Source organism: Zingiber officinale, chromosome 1B (genome assembly GCF_018446385.1).
Source record: "Zingiber officinale cultivar Zhangliang chromosome 1B, Zo_v1.1, whole genome shotgun sequence".
NCBI lineage: Eukaryota > Viridiplantae > Streptophyta > Magnoliopsida > Zingiberales > Zingiberaceae > Zingiber > Zingiber officinale.
In genome coordinates this window covers 118,075,706-118,086,985 of record NC_055986.1, presented here as the reverse complement: position 1 = coordinate 118,086,985, position 11,280 = coordinate 118,075,706, and the positions used below count along the sequence as shown (strand labels likewise).

The 11,280-nt window shown below is 37.7% G+C and overlaps 1 protein-coding gene and 3 non-coding genes across 4 annotated transcripts; 1 reads left to right on the top strand and 3 right to left on the bottom strand.

The window, feature by feature from the left end:
* Nucleotides 1-3,706: 3,706 nt before the first annotated feature.
* LOC121975339 (leucine-rich repeat receptor-like serine/threonine-protein kinase BAM1) lies at nucleotides 3,707-7,606 on the bottom strand. The gene is made up of 2 exons (XM_042526933.1): nucleotides 4,961-7,606; nucleotides 3,707-4,373 (listed from the first exon to the last, which is right to left on the bottom strand). The coding sequence occupies exons 1-2, from the start codon at nucleotides 7,554-7,556 to the stop codon at nucleotides 3,904-3,906; spliced, it is 3,066 nt and encodes a 1,021-aa protein (XP_042382867.1). The 5' UTR covers nucleotides 7,557-7,606; the 3' UTR covers nucleotides 3,707-3,903.
* Nucleotides 7,607-7,958: 352 nt separating this feature from the next.
* TRNAQ-CUG lies at nucleotides 7,959-8,030 on the bottom strand. Its single transcript has one exon. It is a non-coding gene; the product is annotated as a tRNA-Gln (tRNA).
* Nucleotides 8,031-8,988: 958 nt separating this feature from the next.
* On the top strand, nucleotides 8,989-9,061 carry TRNAR-CCU. The gene has a single exon. It is a non-coding gene; the product is annotated as a tRNA-Arg (tRNA).
* A 541-nt stretch (nucleotides 9,062-9,602) lies between these two features.
* TRNAQ-CUG lies at nucleotides 9,603-9,674 on the bottom strand. Its single transcript has one exon. It is a non-coding gene; the product is annotated as a tRNA-Gln (tRNA).
* Between the last annotated feature and the right edge of the window lie 1,606 nt (nucleotides 9,675-11,280).

The window sequence follows — 11,280 nt, the reverse complement described above, 5'->3', positions numbered from 1 at the left end:
GACGGGTTGATCAAATTATTTACAGTAGTTCAGTGCTGTAAATCCAGGCTGACCTAGAACCAAGAATGCACTACGGAGTTAGAGTAGATCTCGATAGCTTTCTCAATCCTACTCTCCCCTGCTTTAGAGGGCATAACTAGGCAGGAAATATAACTTTGATAGTACCAATACTAATTCATACAAATGTTGCCTGTTAGTGGGACAGAGAAGTTGACATTCACATGGCCTTTTGCTGTTGTCGTTGATAACACTCCATATTGAAATCTGATGAGAACTTGCGGTCCAAACTTGCGGTCCAGTCTTCAGGGCAGTTTCATGGTAGTTCATATTCAATTCTACTGGACTGTCATTTAATTTAAGTAGACAACGCACACTGTCTCTCTTAGTCAAATGACCCTGCCTGCATGGTTTTATATGGGTTTCAAGACCTGGATAAATGTTTTAAGAAATGCTGCAAGGCATCTCTGAACTATATTGCTGTATGACAAGGCAAATCAAGTATCCGAGTTAACAGTTCTCTGTACCTAGAAAATGTTTTTCAATGTTGCTTTAAACCTTGGTTTGATAACTCCAGACAAGGGTTCTTTTTTGCATATAAAGAATGTGGTTGTTTACTTTCCCCACCTAGTTTAGTCTTGTAAACATAATCATTTATGATGTTTACGATGCTGGAAGTGCTGAATAAAAAGGTTTTAAGGCATGAAGAACTGTTGTGAACACGGGAGGAATATTGATGTTTCATTCAAACATGAATTTAGCAATCCGGGCATCATAGTGTTTGCTTACAGGTACATAATCATGCGTTGTGTTTGAGTTTATATTTAAGTTTTTGAGAGATGAGAAAGGTACAAAAAAAAAAAATTAAAAAAAGGTGCAACAACTGTGTACCAATTTACTTTCGTTGATGGCAACTGGCAACGTGACGAGATTCAGAAGCAATTGGTATAATGAAAGTTCATGTTCACTATTCTCTGTTAAAGTTTTTCAAAATTAAAAAGGTTTGTTCGAAGAAATTTTCAGAATATTAACAACCAAAAAGAAAAAAAAAAGCACATTAGAATTAGGGATGACAATGGATCGGATTCGGGTCGAATTTTATATTTTTCATTCCTATATCCATCGGGTATAGAATCTCCGATTGGTATATCCATACCTATTAAATGATCGAATATCTTCTATAGTTATAATTATTCTTCTTTCTATCCAACTATTATCATTCAATAAAAATATATTAAAATTAACAACTTTTATATATATATATATATATAATTTAAAAAATAGATTAAACATCTATATAGTCTCCTCCTAATATCAATAAAAATAATAAGTTGATTTTGGAAAAAAAAAATTAATATATATATATATATATATATATATATTATTTAATCGGATATTCAGGTCGGGTATCGGGTATTGATAGTCCCTCTATACCCTCCTCTATTCGGGTCGGATGTCAGATCCTTCATCGGGTTCGGGTGAAATTATCATCCCTACTTAGAACTCATATTTTATTAAAATTTTAATCATTATTTAGATTTAACCTTTTCTTTAACTATGTTATATTTTTTCCATAGGATTACTTATATATAGGGTTGTAAACAACTAGAACTAAGTTTTGGAGAAATGATTATTTGATAAGATAATCAAGTCAAGTTATATTGAGCTTAAAATGAGTTAAATCATTGAAATGTTTGTTTAAGTTTAACTTGGTTTATTTTTTGTGAGTTTCGAGCTTAATTTGTTTAAATGTATTAAGTTTTCAGTTCAAGCTTTTTTAATTGTTTATTTAGATATTAAGTTTGATAATTCAATGTAGTATGTTCATTTTAATAGTTTTTTTATTTATTTAGTATGTTGATAAAAGTTTATTAATGAATACGATTCATGAATGTTATTTATTAATATTATTCATGAGTATTGTTCATGAATACTATTTACAAACATTAACAAGCTAAATACATATATTTAAATTTGTTTATTTAATTTAATGAATTATTTAAATTTATTTATTTATTTAATCTTATATATAGTGAAGGAATAAAAATAATTTCTTATCAAATTAAATATTAAATTTATTCATGAATGTTCTACTTATTTACTGCCATGCTTATATACTATCTAGAAGACTCAATTTTGTTATATTCAATTCATTGAAAGATATATATTTTTGAATAAATGGTAACTGTTAAAGTTTTACTGGATTTTAAGATGGATAAAAGTAAGAAAATAATATGTTTAAAAATGTCCATATATTATTTATTGAGTAAAAGATTAATTAAATTTATGTAGAAATTTACTACTTAAATTATTAAATCCAAATATGACTCTTATGATTATTTCCTCTGTTTATAGACGTTCTTTTTATATATATTATTTTATTTTTATCTCTCTCCTCTTCTATAAAAAATTATATTTGTTTATTGTGAGATAAAATTAGAAAAATATTTTTTTTATAATTATCTTAGTATCAGTCTCTTGAATTCACTCCAAATACATTTAATGAATATTGAAACGTATTTAACACAAGTGAGAGATTAAAATATCTCAAACTTCAGAGGGGCGAATCTAAAATATCCAGTCCTTGCTTCGAGATGCAAATGGCAGAGAAGTTGGACCAGCACCGACGCGACTCGATCAAGATTTGTGACATGAGAAACGAGGCCAGTCACGTGCCTCCCCTTCACAATTCAACTTTTAACTTTATTGTCGATCAATATTTTAAACTCGAATTCGATCAGTAATTAGACACATTTATCGATCGAGTCTGCAGTCTGCTGCTGCGTCTGGAGCCAAGAGCAGGGCATGCAGAGGAGTGCGCTGTAAGCCACTGAAGGTGCATCATATCATGGTCCGTAGGCGTGCAGCGAACTCAAGATGTTGTTTTCCTTTTATTATTGACAGAAACGTTTAATAGCGTCTCGTAGTCGTCGTAGAGAGGGGAAGCAGAGAGCAGAGCAGGCACCGGGACCACGCATTCGAAGAGGATGCTGCCAAATTGACCATCTATAGAGACGATGCACCGTTGTAGTGTCCTGCGATTGTTAGCCATGTAGCACGGCGTCAACCTCGAGCCAACCTTTTGGGACCATCTGCTCCAACAAAAAAACAAAAAAGAAAAAGGAAAAAAAATCAGTTTTAATGATCCAGTAAAAATATTCAGCATCAATGATTATTTGGAAGGAACCGATCTAGATTATGTGTCAAGTTTAGTCTTCAGTATGATTGATAATTGGGTAGATATAGCAGTGTCTATCATCCAATCATTGTGAGGATGCTAATTTAGTCTTCCAATGATTTAATGCTGCAGGTTGAGTCTATTCATAAATCATAAACAAGATAAGTGGATAACCATCTCCTAATATTGAGTTCTCAAATGCGAGGATTCCTATTTTGATATTAGAGGACAACCTACAAAAACAAAGCTAAGCACAAGTATCCAGAGCTGAAGATGTCAGTCAACTGTGCTTTTATGAGCAAGGTCATGATAGAGGACATTTAATTCAAATTGGCATGTGGTAGTGGAACCCTGGAATCCCTATCATCTAGTGACTGAGCTAAAATCCATGGAACAGAGCGGGCATTGCATTCTCCCACCACTTTGCAGTAATACAATACCAAACCAGTTATATCTGCTAACATTTACAGAAACCTAAGGGATGTGCCTGTCGTTTCTCAGTGTTTACGCTAGTGGCATCAAACTGGCAAGTGAGCAGAAGAAGCAGTGTAGTAATGGCAGCAGAGGGGAAAAAAACCCCACCAATATGGTACACAGGCATACTAACAGGGCATTCCAACTGTACACCAGTTGTAGCAATAATAACATCTAATTTAAAGGCTCTGGATCATGCAACTAGAAGCCAGGAAAGTAAAATACTACTGAAGGAAACATTTAATTTTGGAGCACTAGATGCTAAGAAGATCTGATGGCGGTGAGGTTGAAGCTGGTAGTTGTTGCTGTTGATCTTTAGTTTCATTGGTCAGCGACGACTGCAAGGAGGCTGCAACTGGTGGTGATGCAGGAACATTGCCGCTAGAGGAGTCTTCTCCCTGCTTCAGTGGAGGCTTTGGGAGCTCGTTGATAATCTGGACAACTTCCCTCATCGTCGGTCGCTGGATACTCTGCTCCTCCACGCAAAGCATTGCTACGTAGAACATGTGCATCACCTCATGGATGGGAACAGATGGAAGCCTTGGATCCAAGATTTTGACCACTTCTTCCTTGTTAGAGCCTGTGATCTTCTTAACCCATTGCACAATGTCCACTCCATCCCCAAATTCACCAACAGGCTTTCTTCCAGTAACCAGTTCCAAAAGAACCACTCCAAAGCTATAAACATCGCTCTTCTCGTCCACCTTAAGGGTGTAGGCATACTCTGTGCAGCAAATTCCCATGATGAGAACAATATTGAAAATCTCCTACGGAGATTAATCATAAATATGTTGATCAAACGACTGTGGGAATGCCATATTAACTTTGTTCCATTAAAAGGCAATGAGACACAAATTAAACAATAACAGCAAAAATCTTTGCCTATTCTAAAACAGTACTCCAATTAACATAAAAACAAATCAAAAGGCATAATGCAAAAAATTAAAAAAAGGGATCTAAAGTTTTTTTGAGTTGGTTTTGGATTCTTCATCAATCAAGTAGAGATGAATCACAAATATCTCATGCAAATTATTCATGTCTAGTAAAGTTAACTTTTCTCTAGCCTCCAAGGTAATTCATATGGGAATAATTGTAGTGCAAAATATATAATTAAAACTAACTATGAGTAGGAACAATAAGCCTTTTAGTTGGTTTAGCTAATTCAACAATCATAGGTACACAAAGAGACTAATGATGCAGAGAATTTGAACCATCATGAAACTAGACAATAAAGTAAGCATGAAGTTTATTGGTCAATGTCATAGCCATGGGAACAAAACATGGATTGAATCTCAGAGTAAGAAAGAAAACCTGGAGCAATGTAACCATAAGAGCCAGCAATGGCAGACATGCACTCTGAGGTGCCTGTGTCCTGCAAGAACTTGGCAAGTCCAAAATCAGCCACATGAGCTTCGAAATTGGAATCCAAGAGGATGTTGTTGGACTTGACATCTCGATGGAGGATCAATGGGGAGCAATCATGGTGGAGATAGCAGAGACCCTTTGCTGCCTCCAAGGCAACCTTATACCTTGTATCCCAGTGCAAATGTCCACCCTTCGTCCCATGGAGAACCTCCCCAAGGCTGCCATTAGGCATGTACTCATATACCAAAAGATTGGTCTCATGGTTGGAGCAAAATCCCAACAACCTGACAATATGTCGGTGGCGAATCCTTCCAAGTGTCTGAATCTCTGCATTGAATCCATGGTCATGTGATGATCCCCGGCTCATCACCGGAAGCCTCTTGACCGCCACTTGTTCGCCATCAGGCATGACGCCCTTGTAAACTATACCAGCCCCTCCTTTGCCTATGATGTTTTCCTCCTTCAAGCAGTTCAACACATCGTCGATTGAAAAATCGAGCCGCTGGAATGCGGTGAGCTTCCATGCACGAGCCTCGCTAGCTTTCTTCAAAGATCGGGCCTTTACAATGGCCGCAATGGCGAAGAGAATAGAACAAATGAGGAGACCGATGACGAGCAAAAGCTTGAAGGACGCCGAGAGTGCGCCTTTGGTACGAACCGGGTGCAATGTCCCTGGCTGGCATGGGCCAAGATAAGGGCCACATAGGTCTGGATTACCAACGAAGGAAGTGGCATTGAAGTAGCTAAACTGGCCAGTGCTCGGGACGTCACCGGAGAGGTTGTTGTAGGAGAAATCCACCGCCGTCAGGCTCTGCATTGTTGAGATGGAGGCTGGAATTTGGCCATCGAGATGATTTCTCGACAGGTTGAGATAGTTCAATATCCGCATCGCAGCAATCTCGGCCGGAACATTGCCGGAGAGTTCGTTTCTACTGAGATCCACAAATGTCAGAAGCTTACACTTGGTAATTTGAGGAGCAATCGAGCCGGAGAACCGGTTCCCGCTGAGATCCAGTTTCGAGAGCTGCTGCAGCCTCCCGATCTCTGGAGGGATGCTACCGATGAACGAGTTCTGGTTCAGTAGCAACTTCTGAAGGCCGGAGAAGTTCCCGATGGACGGAGGCAAAGGATCAGTCAGACGGTTGTTCGAGAGGCAAATTTGTCCAAGACTAGGAGAGATCGAAGAATTGCCGGTACTGGGAAACCCGCCAGTGAGGAGATTGTCCTGGAGCTCCACCTGGGACAGTTTCGGCAAGCTAAGTAGGCCCTGTGGAATGGTTCCATTGAGGTAGTTCTCCCCCATTCTGATGCGGCTCAAGGATTCGCAGCGGCCAAGGGAGTCTGGAATCGGGCCAAAGAGGAAATTGCTGAGGGCAATCAACGTTTCGAGCTTGTTGCCGTAGCAGAGGTCCTGGGGTAGCGAACCAGTAAGCTTGTTCGAGGAAAAGTCGAGAAGCTGAAGGCGTCCGTTCGTACCGAGACGTCGAGGGATGCTCCCAGTAAAGTTGTTTTCCCACACCTGGAGCACCTGAAGTTGGGGGAGGTCGCCAACGAACTCCGGGATGGCACCGAAGAGCTTGTTCCGGAAGAGGTTAAGGAGGGTGAGGTTGCTGAGTTCGGCGAAGCTCGGAGGAATCTCTCCCGTGAGGCCATTGTTAGAGAGGTCCAGGGACTTGAGGCTCTTGAGTCGACCAAACGCCGGTGGTATCTCGCCGGAGAGGCCATTCACTTGGAGGAAGAGGCTATCCAGGCTCCGGAGGTTGCCAATCTCGGGCGGGATGCGGCCGGAGAGGGCGCAGTTTGCGGCATCGAGGCGAACGAGTGAAGAGAGGTTGCCGATCTCCGCCGGGAGGCTGCCCTCGTAGCTATTGTAGTAGCCGATGTAGAGCTCGCGTAGCGCAGAAAGGTTGCCGATCTCCGGGGGAATAGGGCCAGTGAGCTCGTTGCCGGAGAGCGCAAGGTACTCGAGGGACTTCCAGTTGCCGTACTCCTGCGGAATCGAACCCGAGAAATAGTTGCCCCCAAGATGGAGGTGGCGGAGCTGGGACATTGCCGCCACCGCGTTGGGAAGTGGCCCGGTGAGGTTGTTGTTGTAGAGGTCGAGGACGCGGAGCCGCCCAAGGCGGCCGAGGGACGAGGCGAAGGATCCATTGAAAATGTTGTTGGAGAGGTTGAGGTAGCGAAGGGAGGCAAGGAGGGAGAGCTCCGGGGGGATGGGACCGGAGAGGGAGTTGGCGGCGACGGAAAGGTGGAAGAGGAAGCGGAGGCCGCCGACGGAAGAGGGGAGCAGACCGGAGAGGTTTCTCCCGGAGAGGTCGAGAGCGACGACGGCGCCTCTGCTATCGCAGGTGACGGCAGGCCAGGAGCAGTGATCGGTGGCGTTGTCCCAAGCAGCGAGCGCGGCTGCTCCGGAATCGGCGAGGTCGATTTTGATGGAAAGTAGAACGCTATGGTCCTTCCCGTAGTCGCCTCCGGCGACCACCTTGGACGGCGGGATGAGGAGGGTGAGGAGGAGGATGTGGCAGCCTACGAAGAAGAGCATGTCTTTGTTGTGAAAAGAGGGAGGGCTGGTCCTCCACGCTCTTGTGCTCTCGTCTCGGATGCCTATCTGCTGTGCTTTAAATTTATTTGTCTTTTACGGATAAACCCACGTTTTTATGATAATATTTCGATATTCAATGTTCGACGAAATTTTGTATTTATGTTCACCTAAACAAAATTAGTATTTATTATAACACGTCTATTATTTTAAAAGCCCGTTTCGTAATTTCATTCCTGGATGCCGAAACGCTGTTAGAGTTGAGGATGAACGGAATACAATTTTATGAAATGATTTTAAATAAACTAAAAAATATATGTAATTTTCTCTTAAAAATCCTAATCAGGTCAAGTCTTCAAAAGCCAATCGACAGCAAAAAGATAGGATTCTATTTTAACAAATATAAGGTCCCACCGAGATTTGAACTCGGGTTACTGGATTCAGAGTCCAATGTCCTCACCACTAGACCATGGGACCTTGATGTTGATTTCGGAGTTAGAATATTTTATATAAATAAATTAATTTAAGTTTTATTTTATTCAATCTTATCAAGGGCTAAGATAACCAAGTTAGACGAACCGAAAAATGAATAAGTCATGGTTATTCCAGTTTTATTTGGTAATAACTAAAGGATGGTTAATTTAAACTTACTTGATTATTTAAAATTTTACATTTTAAATCTTATTTGATTGATTAATGAGGTTGTCATAATAATATTTTTTTTATTTATAAATTTGATAAGAAATTTATTTATCAGTTGTATTTATGGATATTGTTTATTCTAGAAAACTTAATAATCCTCATCTTTGGGGTCCTATAATATTGTCTCATGTAAGTTAGAAGGGAGGTAAATTATGAAAGTATCAGATGACCTGCTAAATCGATCTCATGACCTATATAACAACACCACATATAATTGTATTAACTCATAGTGTTATAGATATTGTTTATTATATCTCAATCCAGTATTGTTAGTTCCAAGATAAGATACATATAGATAAATCACGAGGAGTATTTTACTATAATATAATGAACCTTTGTATCTGTTGGCCAATACTCATACAGGTAATTACTATATTAACTCATTTGGACTATAAATATTGTTTATTAGAATAAAATTTAAAGTCGTCATCTTAGTGGCTCTTTTAGGACACCCCCGCTCTATAGAAGGAGGTAAAGCACCGAAAATGATATTTACTCTAGAATAATGATCCTTTATACAAAAGAAAAAGTCAAGCACCTAGTCAAATATTACACTCTCTAATAATTAATCCAAAAATCTATTAAAATAACAATTCATATAGGCATTAACTAGGTCAAACATTAACTATAGCTGAACTCGTATATTTTCAAGTTTATTATTTCGTCTAATAAGTTATTAAATTTTATTTGTAAGAACACTCTTATTAATTAAGACACTAATTTAAACGCAACAGCGCCTGTAGCTCAGTGGATAGAGCGTCTGTTTCCTAAGCAGAAAGTCGTAGGTTCGACCCCTACCTGGCGCGCATATCAATTTTGTGTTTTATTTTTTGCCCTTTTCTTCCTGTACGACCCCCAAGACGTCTGATTTTTTAAATTTCTTCATGCGTTTTTTTTTTGCCCTTTTCTTCCTGTACGACCTCACAACATGTCTGATTTTTTAATTTCTTCCTCTAAGACTAAGTGCCTAAGGTTTGAAAATAAAATAAAATAGTAAACATATGCCTATCTAAGTTTAAAGGACTTTAATTTAAATTTCCAACTATTCCATAAATTGAAATCGACTCCAAAGTAAAAAAAAAAAACGAAATACAATTTTAAATAAACGGAATACAATTTTATGAAATCGTCTTTAATTTCAATTTCTTCATGTGGTAGTTGAGGATGAACAGAATACAATTTTATGAAATTATTTTAAATAAACTAAAATACTTAAGTCTGTGAACAGTTTAAAATGAAATGAAATGTAAAAAAATATATGTAATTTTCTCTTAAAAATCTCAATCAGGTCAAGTCTTCAAAAGCCAATCGACAGAAAAAAGATAGGATTCTATTTTAACAAAATTAAGGTCCCACCGAGATTTGAACTCGGGTTACTGGATTCAGAGTCCAATGTCCTCACCACTAGACCATGGGACCTTGATGTTGTCTTTTGAGTCAGAATATATTATATAAATATATTGATTTAAGCTTTATATTATTCAATTTTATCAAGGGCTAAGATAACAAAGTTAGACAAACCGAAAAATGAATAAGCCATGGTTATTCAAGTTTAATTTGGTAATAACTAAAGGTTGGTTAATTTAAACTTACTTGAAAATTTTATATTTTAAATCTTATTTGATTGATTAGTGAGATTGTCATAATAATATTTTTATTATTTATTTATAAATTTGACAAGAAATTTATTTATAAGATGTGTTTATGGATATTGTTTATTTTATAAAACTTAATAATCCTTAAGATTGTCTCTTATGATTCGAAAGGGAGGTAATGTTGGTTAGTCCTAGGAAGATCGTATCGGTTTCACTGTATAAAAATTTTGTACAAGTGTCGAACCTTTTCTAAATAACCTATTGTGTTCTTTAGAAGTTAAATTAAGAATCGCAAACGGAACTTAACATTATTAATTTAACTTATCTGTTCTTAATGGTTTAGACTTGGATCGCAAGCGGAACTTAACACTATTGATCCAAATCCACCTACATTATAAATTCAATTAAATATTAATTTCTAAAATTGACTTCCAAGTTAAACATGGCGAGACACAAGGCCTTCTTGGATATGGGAGCAACCACCACTTCCTAGACAAAGCCTTTTAAAGAAAGCTAATATTTAATTTCCTTATATAACTCTAGATTTAACCAAAAGGAACAATCAAATCACAAATTCGAAAAACAAAAACACAAATTCGAATAGCAAATCTGAAAAACTAGAATCTAATGTCTCTTGTGTTTGGAATTCTAACAAAGAAAAATAACTAACATGATGCGGAAGAAAATTACTAGTTATACCTTTTCTTTACAAGCTAATGACCTCAAGATCTTCTGCCGTATTCCTCGCCTCGCCTTGGACGTCGTGTGGGTGACGATCCTCCAAGATGAACATCACCCAAAAACTCCTCTTTCTCAAACTTTCGGCCACCACCACCACAAAAGAAAAGAGAGCAAAGGGAGAAGAGAGGCAGAGAGGGTCGGCCACCAAGAGAGTCTCCACCAAGAGAATAAGAGTTGTATTCTCATGAGACCTCCTCACCCCTTCTTTTATATTACTTGCTCAAGGCAAATAAAGGAAGAATTTTTACAAAAAATAAAATCTTCCTCTTGTTTTTCCTTTTTCCTTTTTATTTTTCCTTTTCTTTCCTCTTGATTAAATCAATCACCAAATCATGGATTGATTGGATGATGATTTGGTCGGCCCCTTGCTTGGGCACCAAGCAAGGGTGGCCGCCTACTTATAGGAAGAAATAATAATTTTTTTTATAAAATTTTACAAGAAGAAATCCTCTTATAAAATTTTACAAACTCTCTTTCCTAAAGTGGATGTTAAAAAGGAAAATTTTAAAAAATTAAAAGCAAGTTTTAAAATTTAAAACTTCTTTTCTAAAAATTTTCTTTTTTAACATGGCTACAAAAAAAATAGAAAATTTTAATTTTAAAACTTCTCTTCCTTTTTTCTAAAATCATGAGGATGGTTAAAAAAGGAAAGTTTTAAAACTTTTAAAACTCTCTATTAAACCATGTGA